General features: G+C 47.1%; 1 protein-coding gene across 1 annotated transcript in view; it reads left to right on the top strand.

Moving 5' to 3' along the window:
• Positions 1 to 22,225, top strand: part of LOC311123664 (SRC kinase signaling inhibitor 1-like) — a gene marked incomplete at its 5' end in the record, with an annotated part of 52,156 nt that overhangs the window by 10,029 nt on the left and 19,902 nt on the right. The window contains 8 exons of the mRNA XM_084197908.1: positions 116 to 314; positions 11,476 to 11,768; positions 13,100 to 13,977; positions 14,168 to 14,275; positions 14,614 to 14,741; positions 15,893 to 16,053; positions 21,172 to 21,347; positions 21,842 to 21,972. Coding sequence (XP_084054034.1) covers positions 116 to 314; positions 11,476 to 11,768; positions 13,100 to 13,977; positions 14,168 to 14,275; positions 14,614 to 14,741; positions 15,893 to 16,053; positions 21,172 to 21,347; positions 21,842 to 21,972 — 2,074 coding nt within the window. The remainder of the gene's footprint in view (positions 1 to 115; positions 315 to 11,475; positions 11,769 to 13,099; positions 13,978 to 14,167; positions 14,276 to 14,613; positions 14,742 to 15,892; positions 16,054 to 21,171; positions 21,348 to 21,841; positions 21,973 to 22,225) is intronic.

Below are 22,225 nucleotides of genomic sequence, written 5' to 3'. Positions count from 1 at the left end.
CTGTATATTGTTTGTTACCTCTTTCATGTTTGTACTCTCTGTCAAATCCATTCTATCTGCCTCTCTCTCCCTCTCCTCTCCCCAAACAAACTCTCTCTCTCTTTCTCTCCTCCAGAGTCGTAGCCCGCGTCACTCCCAGTCCACCCAGTCTGGGCTAGCTGACCAGGCTGCTAAGCTGTCCTTTGCCTCAGCTGAGTCTCTGGCTGAGACCATGTCTGAGGCTGACATCCCCCTAGGGTTCAGCCGAACCAACCGCTTCCGCCAGAGTCTGCCCCTGTCTCGCTCAGCCAGCCAGAACAAGCTGCGCTCCCCAGGTGAGACCCAACACCCACACTGGAGCTAGATGTGATCCAGACATTACAGAGACTATACATGACGTGTACATGATCACGTCTTAATCTTTACCAAGAACTGCTACAGTAAGACAGCGCTCCCCATGTGAGACCCACCACACACTGTACAGAGAATATACAGTACATGAGATCAGTGGAGGAAGGGGAGGACCATCCTGCTCAGTGAATTCCATAAAAATAAAAATAGTTAAACTTTAAAACAGTTATCCTTTTGGATAAAACTATACTAAATATATTCACATGCCACCAAATAATTGATTAAAACGCACTGTTTTGCAATGAAGGTCTACAGTAGCCTCAACAGCACTCTGTAGGGTAGCACCATGGTGTAGGTGGGGGACAGCTAGTTTCTGTCCTCCTCTTGGTACATTGACTTCAATACAAAACCTAGGAGGCTCATGCTTCTCACCCCCTTCCATAGACTTACACAGTTATTATGACAACTTCCAGAGGACATTCCCAACCTATCAGAGCTCTTGCAGCATGAACTGACATGTTGTCCACCCAATCAAAGGATCAGAGAAGTAATCTAGTACTGAAAGCATAAGCTACTACAGCTAGCTAGCACTGCAGTGTATAACATGTGGTGAGGCACATTCCAAGATGGCGTAGTAGTGCAGTTGTGTTTTTATCGTATGTCTGTAAATAGCCTGTAAATACCCTATTTTTCGTACATATTTCCCTATCAGACTTTTCATCCTTCTACAAGATATACTTTCCTGCAACCCGCCTCACTCAATGTGGAACGGATTCTATTATTGACTTACCTTTATCTAGAATCTAGAATCTCCAGTTGAAACTAGCTAGCCAGCTAACTAGCTACTTGCTATTAGCCACAGCTAGCGGTGTTTCACCCAGAACATTGGATTTTTTTTCTGCTGGATTAATTTTAATCACTGGACATTGATCACCGGATATTCGGCCAGTCTGCACAGCGCGTTATCGACCCAGAACATATCAGTTTTTCCGCCGGAATCACTGGACCTTTAACTCCGGATTCATCGCTACCAGCTAGCTACAACAAAACGGACGCTGTGGTCTGGCTAATCATCCTGAGCTAGGCCCATCTCCCGGCTATCTACCTCTCTGTCAACCGGACGGGACCACCTAGTGTTGACACGGAGCCCCGCCGATCCTACACGACTGGTCTGCCGACGAAATCGTCTGATGTGGTTACGACGTTAACCACGAAGATTCCATCCATCTGCTAGCCCTGGCCCGCTAGCACACGCTAGCCGTGGCCTCTTACTCACTAGTGCTTCACCACCGGACCTTATGATAACTCAGCTATACAGCTGATATCTGCTGGACTGTTCCTTTTTACGGTACTACATCCTGTTTATGTTTAGCCTCAGCCCAAACATGGTTAGTTTATTGTTGTTTCGGTTATTTCTAATTGTACTATATCACTGTAGACCCCCCAGCCTAGCTAAACCTGCCTTAGATAGCTCCTTTGCCCCTCCCCCTATACACGCGGAGACCGACTCAATTGATGCCTCCAGCGATGCTATCTCTTTCATTGTTACCCAACGCTTAGGTTTACCTCCACTTTAATCATATCCTTCCATATCCTTGTCTGTACATAATGCCCTGAATCTTTTTCTATAACACCCGGAAATCTGCCCCCTTTATTCTATGTACCCAACGCACTAGAAGACCAGTTCTTAAAGCCTTTAGCCGTATCCTTATTCTAGTCCTCCTCTGTTCCTCTGGTGATGTAGAGGCTAACCCAGGCCCTGCAGCCCTCAGTATCACTCCTACTCCCCAGGCGCTATCATTTGATGACTTCTGTAATCGCAAAAGTCTTGGTTTCTTGCACATAAATATCAGAAGTCTACTTCCTAAGTTTGAGTTATTCACTGCGTTAGCACACTCTGCCAACCCTGATGTTCTAGCAGTGTCTGAATCCTGGCTCAGGAAGGCCACCAAAAATTCTGAAATTTCCATCCCCAACTATAACATTTTCCGTCTAGATAGAACTGCCAAAGGGGGTGGAGTTGCAATCTACTGTAGAGATAGCCTGCAGAGCTCTATCATACTATCCAGGTCTTTGCCCAAACAGTTTGAGCTTCTACTTCTAAAAATCCACCTTTCCAGAAATAAGTCTCTCACTGTTGCCGCTTGCTACAGACCCCCCTCAGCCCCCAGCTGTGCCCTGGACACCATATGTGAATTGATTGCCCCCCATTTATCCTCAGAGTTTGTACTACTTGGTGACCTAAATTGGGATATGCTTAATACCCCAGCCATCCTACAATCCAAGCTAGATGCCCTCAACCTCACGCAAATGATCAACGAACCTACCAGGTACAACCCTAAATCCGTAAACATGGGTACCCTCATAGATATCATCCTGACTAACATACCCTCTAAATACACCTCAGCTGTCTTCAACCAGGATCTCAGCGATCACTGCCTTATTGCCTGCGTCCGTAACGGGTCCGCGGTCAAACGACCACCCCTCATCACTGTCAAACGCTCCCTAAAACACTTTAGCGAGGAGGCCTTCCTAATTGACCTGGCCCAGGTATCCTGGATGGATATAGATCTCATTCCGTCAGTAGAGGATGCCTGGTTGTTCCTTAAAAGTAATTTCCTCTCAATCTTAAATAAACATGCCCCATTCAAAAAATACAGAACTAAGAACCGATATAGCCCCTGGTTCTCCTCAGACTTGACTGCCCTTGACCAGCACAAAAACATCCTGTGGCGTACAGCATTAGCATCAAATAGCCCCCGCGATATGCAACTTTTCAGGGAAGTTAGGAACCAATATACACAAGCAGTCAGGAAAGCAAAGGCTAACTTTTTCAAACAGAAATTTGCATCCTGTAGCACTAACTCCAAAAAGTTTTGGGACACTGTAAAGTCCATGGAGAATAAGAGCACTTCCTCCCAGCTGCCCACTGCACTGAGGCTAGGAAACACTATCACCACCGATAAATCTACAATAATCGAGAATTTCAATAAGCATTTTGCTACAGCTGGCCATGCTTTCCATCTGGCTACCACTAACCCGGCCACCAACTCTGCACCCTCTGCTGCAACTTGCCCATGCCCCCCCCCCGCTTCTCCTTCACACAAATTCAGACAGCTGATGTTTTGAAAGCGCTGCAAAATCTGGACCCCTACAAATCAGCTGGGCTAGACAATCTGGACCCTTTCTTTCTAAAACTAGCCGCCGAAATTGTCGCAACCCCTATTACTAGTCTGTTCAAACTCTCTTTCATAACGTCTGAGATCCCCAGAGATTGGAAAGCTGCCGCGGTCATCCCCCTCTTCAAAGGGGGTGACACTCTAGATCCAAACTGCTACAGACCTATATCCATCCTGCCCTGCCTTTCGAAAGTATTCGAAAGCCAAGTTAACAAACAGATCATCGACCATTTCGAATACCACCGTACCTTCTCCGCTATGCAATCCGGTTTCCGAGCTGGTCACGGGTGCACTTCAGCCACGCTCAAGGTCCTAAACGATATTATAACCGCGATTGATAATAGACAGTACTGTGCAGCCGTCTTCATCGACCTGGCCAAGGCTTTCGACTCTGTCAACCACTGCATTCTTATTGGCAGACTAAATAGCCTTGGTTTCTCAAATGACTGCCTCGCCTGGTTCACCAACTACTTCTCAGATAGAGTTCAGTGTGTCAAATCGGAGGGCCTGTTGTCTGGACCTATGGCAGTCTCTATGGGGGTGCCACAGGGTTCAATTCTTGGGCCGACACTTTTCTCCGTGTATATCAATGATGTCGCTCTTGCTGCTGGTGACTCTCAGATCCACCTCTACGCAGACGACACCATTTTGTATACATCTGGCCCTTCATTGGACACTGTGTTAACAAACCTCCAAACGAGCTTCAATGCCATACAACAATCCTTCAGTAGCCTCCAACTGCTCTTAAACACTAGTAAAACTAAATGCATGCTTTTCAATCGAACGCTGCTGGCACCCGCCCACCCGACTAGAATCACCACTCTCGACGGGTCTGACCTAGAGTATGTGGACAACTACAAATACCTAGGTGTCTGGTTAGACTGTAAACTCAACTTCCAGACTCACATAAAGAATCTCCAATCCAAAGTTAAATCTAGAATCGGCTTCCTATTTCGCAACAAAGCCTCCTTCACTCATGCTGCCAAACATGCCCTCGTAAAACTGACTATCCTACCGATCCTTGACTTCGGCGATGTCATTTACAAAATAGCCTCCAACACTCTACTCAGCAAATTGGATGTAGTCTATCACAGTGCCATCCGTTTTGTCTCCAAAGCCCCATCCCCATACACTACCCACCACTGTGACCTGTACGCTCTTGTTGGCTGGTCCTCACTACATGTTCGTCGTCAAACCCACTGGCTCCAGGCCATCTATAAATCACTGCTAGGCAAATCCCCGCCTTATCTTAGCTCATTGGTCACCATAGCAGCACCCACCCGTAGTCTGCGCTCCAGCAGGTATATCTCACTGGTCATTCCCAAAGCCAACACCTCCTTTGGCCGCCATTCCTTCCAGTTCTCTGCTGCCAATGACTGGAACGAATTGCAAAAATCTCTGAAGCTGGAGACTCTTATCTCCCTCAATAACTTTAAGCATCAGTTGTCAGAGCACCTTACCGATCACTGCACCTGTACACAGCCCATCTGAAATTAGCCCACCCAACTACCTCATCCCTATATTGTTATTTATTTTGCTCTTTTGCACCCCAGTATCTCTATTTGCACATAATCTCTTGCACATCTAGCATTCCAGTGTTAATACTATTGTAATTATTCTGCACTATAGCCTATTTATTGCCTTACCTCCATAACTTGCTACATTTGCACACACTGTATATATATTTTCTGTTGTATTTCTGACTTTATGTTTTTTACCCCATATGTAACTCTGTGTTGTTTTTATTGCACTACTTTGCTTTATCTTGGCCAGGTCGCAGTTGTAAATGAGAACCTGTTCTCAACTGGCTTACCTGGTTAAATAAAGGTGAAATAAAAAATAATAAAAAGTAGTTGACTCAAAGAGAGAGAAAGACAATAGTTGAACAGTTTTGAAAAAATGCATTTCCTTAAAAATGAAGGAGAAGCAAGAGAGAGAGAGAGAGAGAGAGAGAGAGAGAGATTGCTATATTTAGTTGTATTTTTTTTTTTTTACTTTCACTTAGCTAGCAAATGCAGCTAGCTAGTTTAGCCTACTCAAACACCCAGCTCAAACAAAGAGGGATGCTATGTTAGCTAACTGGCTATGGCTATCCAAAACTGGAACTTTTCCAAATCAAGGTTAGCTTTTGGTTTTATTCATTTATTGCCCCTGCCGGTGTAACTGCTAAACTGCTTGCTAACTGTACACTGTACTGCATGATTGTAGTGGGTTTACTAACGCGTTAGTTCTAGTAGCTATGTTGACTGACATTAGCTAATATGGTGACAACAATGTAGGCTGCGGTTAGCGGTCATGATATGAAGGTTTGGCTTAGAAAGTTTTTATTGCCTGGTCGCAGACAGCTGATGTGTTATGCACTGAAGCCCACAAGCGAAGGGAAAAGGTGACAGGAGGACAGTGTGTAAATGCGAGAAGGAATTAACATGAAAGTGATCATGCTGTTTGTATGTGGCTGCTATGAAAGTGAACTATTCTGTTAAAAAACCTTTCTTAAGTGGAAGCAAACGGAACGAAACGGGGATAAACATACCTGAATTTGTCCAATAGAAAATCTTGTTTGCAACTGTTGGACTAAAGATTACACCCTAGATCAGCTAGATGCAGGCAAGTGTGCAAGGCGGTATTGAATGTGCCACTGTCTGTCACCTTGATTACTCAAATGTTTATCTTGACCTATACACCTACGTTGTAAACTTCATTCATAGGCTAGGTTGTAGCAACTTCATGATGGGTATAGGTAAAATGTGAGTTTCATGTAGTAGCCTAAACCTATCAATGTTACATTGAGCTGTGTGAATGGAATATGAATGACAGTCATCCAATATGCTGTAATAGAAACAAGGCCATGCTCATAAAATAAATGATCGTCCTTCCTCATCTTAAACGGCACCGACCGCCATTGCATGACATATACAGTACCAGTCAAAAGTTTGGACACACCTACTCATTCAAGGGTTTTTCTTTATTTTTACTATTGTAGTAACCAAAAAAGTGTTAAACAAATCAAAATCTAATTTATATTTGAGATTCTTCAAAGTAGCCACCATTTGCCTTGTGTCACGATCGTCGTAATGATTGGACCAAGGCGCAGCGTGAAATGCGTACATCTTTTATTGAGTACTTACACACAGCAACAAAACAACAAAACGAAACGTGAAGTCCTCGGTCATAAACACAAACCTACACGGAACAAGATCCCACAAATGACAAGTGCACAAAAGGCTGCCTAAGTATGATACCCAATCAGAGACAACGAGCCACAGCTGTCTCTAATTGGGAACCACCCCGGCCAACATAGAAACACATAAACTAGAACAAGAACATAGAAAACGAAACATAAAACTACACGTCGAAACTAACACCCTGGCTCAACATATAAGAGTCCCTAGAGCCAGGGCGTGACACCTTGATGACAGCTTTGCACACTCTTGGCATTCTCTCAACCAGATTCATGAGGTAGTCACCTGGAATGCATTTCAATTAATAGGTGTGCCTTTTAAAAGTTAATTTGTGGAATTTATTTCCTTCTTAATGCGTTTGAGCCAATCAGTTTTGTTGTGACAAGGTAGGGGTGGGGTATATAGAAGATAGCCCTATATGGTAAAAGACCAAGTCCATATTATGGCAAGAACAGCTCAAATAATCAAAGAGAAATGACATTACTTTAAGACATGAAGGTCAGTCAATACAGAAAATGTGTGCAGTCGCAAAAACCATCAAGCGCTATGATGAAACTGGCTCTCATGAGGACTGCCACAGGAAAGGAAGACCATTAGAGTTACCAGCCTCAGAAATTGCAGCCCAAATAAGTACTTCACAGAGTTCAAGTAACAGACACATCTCAACATCAACTGTTCAGAGGAGACTGCGTGAATCATGCTTTCATGGTTGAATTGCTGCAAAGAAACCACTACTAAAGGACAACAATAAGAAGAAGAGACTTACTTGGACCAAGAAACACGAGCAATGGACATTAGATCGGTGGAAATTTGTCCTTTGGTCTGGAGTCCAAATTGGAGAGTTTTGGTTCCAACCGCTGTGGCGGTTAATAAAAAAGTTGTCAGATGACGCAGATGCTAAGCTACAGGACTGTTTTGCTAGCACAGACTGGAAAATGTTCCGGGATTCTTCAGATAGCATTGAGGAGTACACCACATCAGTCACTGGCTTCATCAATAAGTGCATCGATGAAGTCATCCCCACAGTGACCGTACGTACATACCCCAACCAGAAGCCATGGATTACAGGCAACATCCACACTGAGCTAAAGGGTAGAGCTGCCGCTTTCAAGGAGCAGGACTCTAACCCGGACGCTTATCCCGCTATGCCCTCCAACGAACCATCAAACAGGCAAAGAGTCAATACAGGATTAAGATTGAATCGTACTCCATCGTCGGATGTGGCAGGGCTTGAAAACGGCCAGACGGATTACCAGGACGTGTACTCCGAGCATGTGCTGACCAACTGGCAAGTGTCTTCACCAACATTTTCAACATGTCCCTGACTGAGTCTGTAATATTAACATGTTTCAAGCAGACCACCATAGTCCCCGTGCCCAAGGACACTAAGATAACATGCCTAAATGACTACCGACCCGTATAACTGACGTCTGTAGCCATGAAGTGCTTTGAAAGAATGGTCATGGCTCACATCAACACCATTATCCCAGAAACCCTAGACCCACTCCAATTTGCATACCGCCCCAACAGATTCACAGATGATGCGATCTCTATTACACTCCACACTTCCCTTTACCACCTGGACAAGAGGAACACCTACGTGAGAATGCTATTCATTGACTACCGCTCAGCGTTCAACACCATAGTGCCCTCAAAGCTCATCACTAAGCTAAGGATCCTGGGACTAAACACCTCCCTCTGCAACTGGATCCTGGACTTTCCGACGGGCCGTCCCCAGGTGGTAAGGGTAGGTAACAACACATCTGCCACGCTGATCCTCAACACGGGGGCCCCTCAGGGGTGCGTGCTCAGTCCCCTCCTGTACTCCCTGTTCACCCATGACTGCATAGCCAGGCACGACTCCAATACCATCATTAAGTTTGCCGACGACACAACAGTGGTAGGCCTGATCACCGACAACGTTGAGACAGCCTATAGGGAGGAGGTCAGAGACCTGGCCGTGTGGTGCCAGGATAACAACCTCTCCCGCAACGTGACCAAGACAAAGGAGATGATTGTGGACTACAGGGAAAAAAAGAGGACTGAGCACGCCCCCATTCTCATCGACGGGGCTGTATTGGAACAGGTTGAGAGCTTCAAGTTCCTTGGTGTCCACATCACCAATGAACTATCATGGTCCAAACACACCAAGACAGTCGTGAAGCGGGCACGACAAAGCCTATTCTCCCTCAGGAGACTGAAAAGATTTGGCAAGGGTTCTCAGATCCTCAAAAAGTTATACAGCTGCACCATCGAGAGCCTCCTGACTGGTTGCATCACCGCCTGGTATGGCAACTGCTCAGCCTCTGACCGCAAGGCACTACACAGGGTAGTGCGTACGGCCCAGTACATCACTGGGGCCAAGCTTCCTGCCATCCAGGACCTCTATACCAGGCGGTGTCAGAGGAAGGCCCTCAAAATTGTCAAAGACACCTTAGTCATAGACTGTTCTCTCTGCTACCGCACGGCAAGCGGTACCGGAGCGCCAAGTCTAGGTCCAAAAGGCTTCTCAACAGCTTCTACCCCCAAGCCATAAGACTCCTGAACAGCTAATCATGGCTACCCAGACTATTTGCACTGCCCCCCCACCCCCACCCCATCTTTTTACGCTGCTGCTACTCTGTTAATTATTTATGCATAGTCACTTTAACTCTACCCACATGTACATATTACCTCAACTACCTCAACTAGCCGGTGCCCCCGCACATTGACTCTGCACCAATACCCCCCTGTATATAGCCTCCCTACTGTTATTTTATTTTACTTCTGCTCTTTTTTTCTCAACACTTTTTTGTTGTTGTTGTTTTATTTTACTTTTTTATTAAAAACTAAATGCATTGTTGGTTAAGGGCTGTAAGTAAGCATTTCACGGTAATGTCTACACCTGTTGTATTCGGCGCATGTGGCAAATAAAATTTGATTTGATTTGATTTGTGAGACGCAGTGTAGGTGAACGGATGATCTCCGCATGTGTAGTTCCCACCGTGAAGCATGGGGAAGGAGGTGTGATGGTGTGGGGGTGCTTTGCTGGTGACACTGTCTGTGATTTATTTAGAATTCAAGGCACACTTAACCAGCATAGCTAACACAGCATTCTGCAGCGACACGCCATCCCATCTGGTTTGGGCTTAGTGGGACTATCATTTGGTTTTCAACAGGACAATGACCTAACACACCTCCAGGCTGTGTAAGGGCTATTTGACCAAGAAGGAGAGTGATGGAGTGCTGCATCAGATGACCTGGCCTCCACAATCCCCCGACCTCAACCCAATTGAGATGGTTTGGAATGAGTTGGACCACAGAGTGAAGGAAAAGCAGCCAACAAGTGCCCAGCATATATGGGAACTTCTTCAAGACTGTTGGAAAAGTATTCCAGGTGAAGCTGGTTGAGAGAATGCCAAGAGTGTGCAAAGCTGTCATCAAGGCAAAGGGTGGCTACTTTGAAGAATCTTAAATATAAAATATATTTAGATTTTTTGGTTACTACATGATTCCATATGTGTTATTTCATAGTTTTGATGTCTTCACTATTATTCTACAATGTAGAAAGTAGTAAAAATAAAGAAAAACCCTTGAATGAGTAGGTGTGTCCAAACTTTTGACTGGTAGTGTACATGACCATGTACAGGCAACATCTTCCTCATCCCAAAGCTTTTGTAAACTTCTTGCATTAAATGTCAACTTACCAATCTGATCAGAATGGCTTCATGCCATTTTCATATTAACATTTACCTAGTTTATCTGCTATCTTATGAAACCTTATCTGCTTACATAGTAAATAATTATCAATAATTATCAAACATCTCAAATCCCTTTCACGTTTTGTGGTTATGCTTTCTTTGAATTCACTATTCAATATGAATTCTTGTGAAATGATTGAATCGTGATAACATTTGCATATTTTGTAACCATTTCATAAGCGTAAGTTATGCACTCCAGGCTGGGTGTTGTTATCAGGGACCAATCACACATCTCCTGGGTTAGTCATGTAACCTACAACCTGGTGCCTCTTCACACCCTCAGATCAGTGTGATTATTCTCTGCCTGCCTGCCCTGTGCTGCATTACTGCTTACATAACACTGGATCATCCATGCCTTAGATTGTATCCCACTATCTGAGGCACAACAACCATATACAGCCATACACTGCACTGTATTTCATTATTAGCACAGGGATAATATATTTATAGACATAACCTCATGATTCAGATCCTTACGTATTATTCATTTATTTATTCTACAGAGTCATATTGAGTGAACTCAGCGTTGGGACAGCTTTACAGTGTGGATGGATCAGACTTATAAACATTGGGGGGGGTGTAGGCTATGCTAAGCACGCAGGGAGAAACAGAGTGCTGTAAAACCAGTGACAGTGACGGATGATGAGCCCTTTGGAAGAGGAGTTTAGGCAGTGCTATAGAACAGTGGCACTCTCTCACTCCCACCTCCTCCTGTCTATTTATCAACTCGAGTCTCTGACTCTCGTCACCTTCCCTCTATCTATCTCTCTCTCCTTTTTCTTTGAATTGCATCACCCCTTCCTCTATGTTTCTATTATCTCCTGCTCTACCTTCATCCTCTTCCTCTCTGTTTGACTTTAAATTCTCTCTCCGTGGCCTAGGGTGGTCTAGCGGTGATGCCTCAGCCTCCGGCACACATCTACAGTGTCGGCATAGGTTCCAATCCGGCCTACTGACCTTTGACCCAACCTCTCTCTACCTTTCCCCACTGTCATAATCTCTGTCTATCTATTCAATAAAGTATTTATCTCTCTCCTTCTCCAGGCGTGCTGTTCCTGCAGTTTGGGGATGAGACGCGGCGGGTGCACATCACCCACGAGCTGAGCAGCCTGGACACGCTGCACGCCCTCATCGTGCACATGTTCCCCCAGAAGCTGACGGCGGGGATGCTCAAGTCCCCCAACACGGCCATCCTGATCAAGGACGAGGCGCGCAATGTCTTCTACGAGTTGGAGGACATCCGGGATATCCAGGACCGCAGCATCATCAAGATCTACCGCAAGGAGCCCATCTACGCCTCCTACCCAGCCACACACCTGGTCAACGGGGACCTGAGGGTGAGACAGGGAGGGGAGAGAAGGGTGAGGGAGGAGAGAAGGGTGCTGAGGAAGGGGAGGGGAGGGGGGGTGGAGCTGGGATGGGGGTCTGATAGGGGGATAGGTGGATGGAGGGCTCATTATTCTACTATAAATGCTGATACTATCACATTACTGTTGGGCTTTAACCTTTGAAGGTGCAACAGCCCTTTTGTGTTTATGTTGCAACAGTAAATTTGACAGGTTGTGGAGGCGTATGGGTTATTTCTCCAGATATTCCCGCTGGGCAGTACTTTTATCTTCAAGAGTACCATTTGCTGCCTGGACACTAAAGAACAATGTTGCCCAGGGAGATGAACTTGTTTCACCCCCTCTGCATGTCTCTGCTTTGGTTGAGTTCAAGGTACCTTGAAGTTGTTCTGTTTTCAGTCCCTATCATCTGTATATTCACAATACATTGAGGATGAATCAGCCATTACCTATGCAAGTAATTAGAGTGTGTGTGTGGGTGGCTGTGTCTCTGTCTCTGTCTGTGTCTGTGCGTATGAGTGTGTTTTCGTGTGTGTGTGTGTGTTTGTGTGTGTGCGTGCAGGCATACTAAAATCTAAAAAGTGTGTATGGAGGAACAAAATATCCCAGATGGACTGAACTAGATTAAAGAGAGTTCTTATTTCCAGAAGGGTAGATGATGTGGTAAAGCCAGGCCTTTGAAGAACATTAAAGTTGCTGGCTCTTTGCTGGCTCTTTGTTCTATGACAGTGTGTGTGTGAACTGCACACCCCCTTCTAGTTCAGTGCTGTACTTGGGACTGCCCTGCATGTTAACTAACATCTTGACATTGAACTGCTCCCGGGTGTATATTTTTGGGTTTGTATAGCTGGTTTTAACTCTTTGTAATCCAATGTAATGCCAATGGGTTTAGTTGGGTTGGTTAAATGGAGCTCAGTGGTTCTCCTAGATGAGTGGAAGGAGAAGAAAGAAACAGTGCGACAATAAGGCTGGACTGGGCCCCTCTCTTAAGCTCTTTCACTTTCAGCCTCAGTTATTACACTGTAAGGTGACAGTCAATACATGTAGGTATTCCCATATCCTATAAGCCTTACTGTACTCTTGGATAGAGTCATTACTATAGACTTGAATAACACGTGTTGATTGTGTGGTGGTATTTGATGTGGGCTTGTATAAAGATGCTATGATTGCATTGATGAGCCCAGGCTGCCACAGACTGTCCAATGTCAGTCTGATCTCCTATCCTCTGATTGTCAGTCTGGCACAAAGGGGGAGCACAGCCTTTTCATCCACTGGTATCCATGGTAACCTACCCTCCACCCCTGCCCCTGTTGTCGTTTCAGAGGGATCTGGTGTATACGTCCCGAGAGTCCTCCCCCACCCGCCGCCTCAACACCCTGCCCTCCTCCTCCGCCTCGCCCCCCTCCGGTACCCCATCCCGCTCTCGTCTGTCCTACAGTGGGGGGCGGCCTCCCTCCTTTGCCGGGCCGGGTAGTCACCCCCAGCACCAACAACACTCCCAGCACCAGCAGCACCCCCAGCAGCACCAGCCCCAGCACTCCCACCACCCTGGGGCTGGCTCCCACCACGGGGGCCCCAATGCCGGCCTGTCCTCCTCCCCTAGCGCCATCCTGGAGCGTCGCGACGTCAAGCCCGACGAGGAGGTGTCTGGGAAGAACATGATGCTGGTGAAGAACGAGGGGTTGTACGCTGACCCCTACAGCCTGGTACATGAGGGCCGCCTCAGCATCGCCTCTACACAGTCACTGGCTGCCATCGGAGACCCCTTCGGCTTCCCCGTGTCTGGTGGGCTGTACCGCCGCGGCTCTGTGCGCTCCCTCAGCACCTACTCTGCTGCCGCCCTGCAGGGGGAGCTGGAGGACGCCCTGTACAAGCCTGGAGGTCCCGTCTACTCCGACTCCTACTCCTCAGCCACACTGGGCATGGGCTTCCGCATGCCCCCATCCTCCCCACAGAAAATCCCTGATATGCAGCTGAGGGACAGGGGGGACTCGTACTCCAGCTCTCCCAACCGAGCCTCCCCGGTCAGGCAGACCTTCCGCAAGGACTCAGCCTCCTCTTCCATGTTTGTGGAGAGCCCCAAGTCCAGGCCCAGTTCCAGCTCTGACCCTTTGGCCCTGCAGGCCGGGCCGGGAGGGGACGGGAGTAGGTTTGCGCCCGGGTACAGCTCCCCACTCCCTGGAGAAACTTCTGAGTCCAAGTGAGTGTGTGTGTGTGTGGTTTGAGATTTCATGCTTCCCCTATACAGTATGTGTTTCACTAGGTGTTTTCTAGTGTATACTAGTATGTTGTGACGTTACTGTGTGACGTGTGGGCGCATGAGCTTGCATGATTGTTTGTGTGAGTGAACCTAACTGACCAGTGTGTGTTAACCTGCTGGCTTTCTCCAGGGATCGTATGGAGCGTCTGGACCGTATGGAGGCCATGGAGAAACAGATAGCCAGTCTGACAGGCCTGGTTCAGAGTGTACTGACCAAAGCACCCGACAGTGACAGCACGTAAGACCCCCAAACACACAGAGCCATTCATAGAAGTATATACCACTACAGCAGTAGCAACATGACAGGAAGAGCACAGAAATACATGACTGGTCTCAAGATATTGTTGTTTCATAGACCAGAATATGTACAAGTACATTATTGAAGTATAGTAGTACTATACATGAGTATAGTACAGCTGTTGGCATTATTGGCTGGTAATAATGACCTTGCCCTGTGTACACTATAAAGCACTGTATGTCCTGTAGTATAAGTACATACTGTAGTACATGAGTATAGTACAGGTGTTGGCATTAGCACTGTAATTGCCTTGCCCTGTGGCCCTGGTTGATCCTCAGATGCGGCCTACTGCGTCTCTGCATGATGGCGGGCTGCCCTCCGGACCAGGGCTCGGAGTTCTCACGGCCCTTCCCTTTCTCTTCCAGCGAGAAGACCGAATCCAACAGCGACGGCTCCGCCACTGGAAGTGAGTACTACTAGTTTGATCCGTAGTCAGACTGAGTCCAGTCCTGCTAACCATTTACAATAGTTCAGGTTGAGCTTAGTTCTCGTCTCCATTTACCCATTGGACCAGGCATAGACCAGTTATTTTAATGATAAGATGGCTACTGGTCTTTAAACCTCAACAGACATAGAATGACATCTCCCTCAACTCGCAACCTAAATGCAAACTTACCCATCCCTCTCTCCCTGCTTCCTCTAATATCTCCCTCTTTACTCTCACATTCCCTCCCCTTTCTTCTTCTGTTTTATTTCTCTTTTTTCTCACTCCCTCTCTCTCTCCATATCTCTTTCCTCCACTGTTCCTAATGCTTCCGTTTAGCATGAGTGTGTCTACAGAGACTTGCTGTTCAATGGCCAGACCATCAAAGGGCCAGCGAAAGGACACATCTGCCTTTGATGCCTCTCCTTGGCATGAAATAACACCAGAAAAAAAAGCAATAGTCGATAGAGGAAGTGTCCAGGGGCCCTCATTTGCCTCTGGCAAATTAAACCTTGAACATTTCTCCCAATTTTCCTCCACTCTCTCTTCTCTCTCTCCCTCATTTATCTTTGGTAACTGGCTCACTGCTTCTGTATTACAGCTGGACGGCTGAAGCGGAAAGTTTCACTCTTCTCCTTCTCTCCTTTTCTCTTCTATCTCTCCTCTCATCTCTCTGCCCCTGTGTGGGTGTCTGTGGTGTTGTCACAGCTCCGGTGGTGGTGGTGGTGTGTCTCTTCTCTTATGTACCCTTTGGTTGGTTATCTAGAGGTCAGGTCTGTTTATTCTACACCCTGTCCCCAACTCCTCTCTAACCCCCCATCCTGTCTCTGGTCCTGTCTTGTTGCTCCTTTACTCCTTTTGGATCTGTCTGGATGTTAAAACATCTGCGATTCAGAAGAATGTTCTCCTCCCACCATCAACAGGCTCTCCCTGTTCGTTTTCAGTCTACCTCTGTCCAGGAACTGAGCTGGGATCCTTTACCTGTGCTCCCAAGACAGCGTGTAGAAGTGTGGAAGTGTGTGTGTGCGTGCGTGCATGTATCTGCTGTTGTGTGTGTGTGTGTGCAGACGTCTCTATACATACAGCATTGTAATTAACCCAGTTTCCTCTGGGTTCTGTCCTGTGATTGTCAGCTCTGACGCCGTCGGCCCCGCTGGCTCTGATGCCCCCCCCTCCCTCCGGAGACACCCAGGTCACCACCGTCACCCGGCTGCAGATGCAGCTCCACCTCCACGACCTGCAGCAGAACGCCACCGACCTGCGCAAACAACTCTCTCAGCTCCGCAAGATGCAGGTGAGAACAACTGGGCCTACTCTCAATGCATCTATTAGCATGGCTGTTTACACAAACACACACGCATGCAGGCAAATAGGCACGTGTGTGATGAGGTGGTGTTGAAGGAGTCAGGCGCAGGAGGGTAAATCACAGAATAACAGGCTTTAATCCGCAAAATACCGGTTTACGCAGAACTGCGTCAAACACACACCAGGGCACCAAACAGGTGCACTGGAAAATACAAGGCACACTGGAAAAATCTCCCGTCAAACAAAATACACGAGCTCCACCGAGCTTCACTAACCTTCACAATAAACAATCACCCACAAGGACAAGGGGGTAGTGGGAACACTTATATACTGATTAGAACCAGGTGTGTGTGATAACGAGACAAGACAATTGTGATGATGATTGGGGTGGCAGTGGTTAGTACTCCGGTGATGACGAACGCCGAAGCCTGCCCGAACAAGCAGGGGAGGCAGCCTCGGCCGAAGTCGTGACAGTACCCATGCCCCCCCATCCCCTCCCCTCTGACCAGTCATCCACCGCAGGAGCCTCGGTCTGGCTCTGGTGCCACGGTGCCAGAACCGGTTGGTAACCTAAAACACATTGGAATGGTGTTAGGTTAGTAGAGGAGTGGCGGAGAGAGTTCTGGGCATATTCTGCCCATGGCAAGAACACCGACCATTCCCCCAGCCGGTCCTGGCACTAGGACCGCAGGAACCTACCCACATCCTGATTTACTCGTTCCACCTGCCCATTTGACTCGGGGTGGAACCCAGAGGTCAGGCTGACCGAAACCCCCAGACGTTCCATGAACACCTTCCAAACCTTGGACGTGAACTGGGGACCTCGGTCGGATACGATATTCTCTGGCACCCCGTAGTGCCGGAAGACGTGAGTTAACAGGGCCTCCGCAGTTTGCAGGGCCGTGGGGAGACCGGGCAGAGGAAGGAGGCGGCAGGACTTGGAGAAGCGGTCCACAACGACCAGGATGGTGGTGTTACCTTGGGAAAGGGGAAGATCAGTCAGAAAATAAATACTAAGATGAGACCATGGTCGTTGTGGAACTGGTAATGGTTGTAGCTTACCCGTTGGGAGGTGCCTAGGTGCCTTACTCTGGGCGCACACCGAGCAGGAGGAGACGTATACCCTCACGTCCTTAGCCAAGGTAGGCCACCAGTACTTTCCGCTCAAGCAGCGTACTGTACAGCCGATACCTGGGTGACCAGAGGAGGGTGACGTGTGTGCCCAGAAGATCAGACGATCACGGATAAGAGCAGGCACGTACCGCAGCCCAGCTGGACACTGCGGTGGAGATGGATCTGTGGTAATGCCTGCTCTATATCCGCGTCCATCGCCCATACTACCGGCGCCACAATGCAGGAGGCTGGGAGTATGGGGGTGTTGTCTCTGGGCCTCTCCTCTGTGTCATACAGCCGTGACAGTGCATCTGCCTTCACGTTCTTCGTACCCGGAATGTATGACAGTGTCAAATCAAACCGGGTGAAGAATAGGGCCCACCTGGCCTGGCGAGGATTCAGCCTCCTCGCTGCCTGGATGTACTCCAGGTTACGGTGGTCCGTCCAGACGAGGAAAGGGTGTCTCGCCCCTTCGAGCCAATGCCTCCACACGGTCAATCTCCCGATCACCAACGTCGTAGTTCTGCTCCGCCAGGCTGAGCTTCTTAGAGAAGAAGGCACAGGGGCGGAGCTTGGGTGGCATACCCGAGCGTTGAGACAGGACAGCTCCTATCCCAATCCCCCTTGTACGCATCCACCTCCACTATGAACGGTAGTGATGAATCGGGGTGGGCCAGTACTGGGGCTGAGGTGAACAGACCCCGCAGTCTCCTGAAGGCCACGTCAGCCTCAGCAGACCAGCGGAGCCGGGATGGGCCACCCTTCAACAGGGATGTAATGGGAGCTGCCACCTTGCCAAAGCCCCGGATAAACCTCCGATAGTAGTTGGCAAAGCCAAGGAAGCGCTGCACCTCCTTAACCGTGGTTGGAGTCGGCCAATTACGCACAGCTGAAATGCGATCTCCATCCATCTCCACACCTGAGGTGGTAATGTGGTATCCAAGGAAGGAGACGGACTGCTGGAAAAACATACACTTTTCTGCCTTAGTATAAAGGTATATACTCCCTGCAGTACCATGGTTACAGGCTGAGGAGAAAAGCTGAGGATGAGTTAGACATGAAAAGAGGAGAGAAGAGAATCGTCCTGTCTATGTGTCTTAACTCTCTGGAGAGAGAGGGGGAAGAGGGGAGTGGAAGTGGTTGCTCTAACACATTAGATCAGTGGGGAAAAGAAATGAAGAAGTGTAGAGGATATGGCGTATGTGATTTAGGGACGGGGCCGTTTAATAGTCTGCCCTGTATGTCTCTTCCTTTAGAGAGACTTTATGAAACATAGCAGTGGACACAGTCAGTGGTCCAGTCCACTTCATGCATTGTTAAGCTCTCCCTAGTGCCCAGATCCATGGCTCATGACTCCTGGGTTTTGTCGTTTTATAGCCTGTGATTTCCTCAACATACTGCAGGTGCTCACAGAGAGGCACAACAGCAGTACCTGCACCAACTCTCTTCTGATTAGGAACTGGGTTTAAGTGGTGGGATATATTGTTTGAGAAAGAATACACTTAGTGTACAAAACATTAAGGACACTTGCTCCTTCCATGACATAGACTGACCAGGTGAATCCAGGTGAAAGCTATGATTCCTTATTGATGTCACCTGTTAAATCCACTTCAATCAGTGTAGATGAAGGGGAGGAGACAGGTTAAAGAAGGATTTTTAAGCCTTGAGACAGTTGAGACATGGATTGTGTATGAGTGCCATTTAGAGGGTGAATGGGCAAAACAAAAGATTGAAGTGCCTTTGAACGGAGTATGGTAGTAGGTGCCAGGCGCACCGCTTTGTGTCAAGAACTGCAAGGCTGCTGGGTTTTTTACGCTCAACAGTTTCCAATGTGTATCAAGAATGGTCCACCACCCAAAGGACATCCAGCCAATTTGACACACCTGTGGGAAGCATTGGAGTCAACATGGGCCAGCATCCCTATGGAACGCTTTCAACACCTTGTAGAGTCCATGCCCCAATGAATTGAGGCTGTTCTGAGGGCAAAAGACACAGATGGAGAGGAGTGAAGTGGTAAATGAAAGCCAAACGCAGCACAGTGGGACTAGAGAGTAGTAATAATCTGTCATTTACCTGTGTGTGAGCCCAAGCATGACTCCTAACCTCTGACCCAACCCGTTGCCCATGGAGACGGCCACAGGCCTGAATAATACATGATGCTCATGAATTATGTAGAGCGAGAGAGAGAAAGGAGAGAAAGGAGAGAAAGGGTGAACGTGGTAGAGGTAGCGTAATGCAGAGAAAGAAACAGAAAGACAATGGAGTACACATGTTTTTATTGTGACTGCTGTGGCTGGATCAGAATAAATGGGGTTTTAATGTACCGCTTCTATTGGGGCAAATCAGAAGTAATGCTGCAGAGCACGTTGTTCATACTGTTGTTCAGTTTGATTCCCTGGAACATAAAAGCAATCCATTATTAATTTCCCTTGCTAAGCAGGTGCTTTCATCTCAGTAGCGCTTGCATTACATACATTATAACAGATTCCATTCATAGTTCTGGATGTGTATTGAAATTTGATTGAGTGCTTTGCTCAAGGACACAGAAGCAGTAGGATTTAGATGTCCTACCAGTGCAATTCTCTAACCGGCAACACTGCTGTTTTCTGCCTGTGTGTTTTTTCTGAGTGAGACACCCACACGCATGCACGTGCACACACAAAAACACACACACACACACACACAGCACCGTGATGGGTTCCATCATCAGCTAATCACATTCTGTTAGCAGGGGAGACAGGTTGGCTCAGACAGCACCGCTGGCGCATCAGAACGTCCGAAAAGCTCTCAAGGACAGAGCAATCTGTGTTAACATAAACACACACACTCTCTCTCTCACACACACACACATACACACACAGAGAGAGAGAGACACACCGTGGAGGTACAAACTCAGGGCAGGGCATCCTCATGCACACATCAGCCCATTACTAGACAGACAAGGCCAAAAAAGAACACACCATATGCAGTCTAGGTCAGGGCAGGACTGTATACAGACAGACACACACCAGTGTTTCCCATGTATTAATTTAGCAGCAACTTTAATATTTGACTTATATCTTTTTGAATAATATAATATTTTAGAACTAGAAATCTCCCCCCCAAAAAATAGGAGTCGTTTTTGCATGGCTGGATTATAGACTGGACACGCAGGGCACATGCCCACGGGCCCCGATTGGGGTCCCATTGATTTTGTTGTAATGTTTGAGCATAAGAACACTGAATCAGCCATGGTAAAATGCGTAGAATTGCAGGAAATTAGCTTTCACACTGCAAAATGTTCTGTCAGCTCCATTGAAAAATGTATAGAATTGCAGGAAAGTTTTTGATCCAGAAAAAAACGTTCTTATTGCTAATAGCACAACTGCCTGATAATATGGTATGCTAATAGCACAACTGACCCCCCCACTCCCCTCCTTCCTTGACCCTTGCCACCACAGCAACAAAAAACATCTAGGGGAAACACTGCACAAACTCACACGTTCGAGTCGTTAATCATTGACGGCTATCCTGAAAATCCTGTGTCTGAGATAGCAGTCATTTTTTCCCAGGATGTTGTCACTGTGATTCCTTTGTTATCTTGACCTCTACAAGCTACTTACTGCTCTGGGCAGGACCACCTTAGGTGTGTGATACCAAATTCTGAGGGAGGCCTATTGTATTGCAGCAGATTAATGTGTACCATTAATGATGACCTGTATGACCTCTGTATGACCTCAGACACCTGTAACCTCTATTACCTACACCATTTGGATACACTGATTTCTGCTACAAATCATTCATATCATTCAGACCACTGTTAGCTACACAATATAATCTTGTCTAATCATTCAGTATTGTCTGTCTGTGTGTGTGTGTGTGTGTGTGTGTGTGTGTGTGTGTGTGTGTGTGTGTGTGTGTGTGTGTGTGTGTGTGTGTGTGTGTGTGTGTGTCTGTGTGTGTGTGTGTGCGTGTGTGTGTGCGTGTGCTTGTGTGCGTGTGTGTGTGTCTGCAGCTCCAGAACCAGGACAGTGTGAAGACGCTGCTGAAAAGAACGGAGAAGGAGCTGAACGTGCGTGTGAGTGACGCTCTGAGGAAACAGGAGGACCCTCTGCAGAGACAGCGCCTCCTGGTGGAAGAGGAGAGACTCAAGTACCTCAACGAGGAGGAGCTTATCATCCAGCAACTCCAGTCAGTACTCACCTGAACATGGAATAATTAATTAAGATTAGTTTATTGAATGACTGGTAAACTGATTGATTGATTAACTGATTTACTGACTGACAAAATCTATTCACATGATTAAAAAAGAAAGAATTAACATCATTAAGATAATTGAGGTTCTAATATGGTCATTTTCTTTAATTTAATTATTCATACCATTTTGATTGGCCGTATGGCTTCAGGCTGATTTATTTGACATCATTAAGTTGGGTTTTCATTAGTAGTTTTGCTTCGTCAGCTTGTGTATGTGTGTGTGTGTGTGTGTTCCACGTTCATGTGTACGTGTGTGTGTCCAGACTGTGTGTATGTCTCTCCATCGCCCTTGTGGTTCTCTCACTTCCTCACACACCACAGTTGTATGGTCATTCACAGTAGAACATTACAGTCTTCATAACATGAACGTTTTCATGTTAACTGTGAAGGTCTTAGGTTAACACGTCTCTCCTGTGTTGTCTGTCCAGTGATCTGGAGAAGTCAGTGGAGGATATCCAGAAGGATTCGGCTGTCAATCACAAGCTGGTGACGGTTCAGGAGCTGGAGGAGAAGGCCTCGCTGCTGAGGAAACTAGGAGAGACACTCACAGAGCTCAAGAGTGAGTCACTCACAGATTCAGTCTGATACACTGATCACTCACAGACACATTGACAGGGTCTGATCACAGGAATCTGCTGAGGGGAGGACGGCTCATAATAATGGCTGGAACGGAGTAAATAGAATGACATCAAACACCTGGAAACCATGGAAACCATGTGTTTGATGTATTTGATACCATTCCACTAATTCCGCTCCAGCCATTACCACGCGCCCGTTCTCCCCAATTAAGATGCCACCAACCTCCTGTGGGT

Source organism: Coregonus lavaretus (assembly GCF_964263955.1).
Source record: "Coregonus lavaretus genome assembly, contig: HAP1_SCAFFOLD_1387, whole genome shotgun sequence".
Lineage (NCBI taxonomy): Eukaryota > Metazoa > Chordata > Actinopteri > Salmoniformes > Salmonidae > Coregonus > Coregonus lavaretus.
This window is presented reverse-complemented; position numbering and strand designations above follow the sequence as displayed.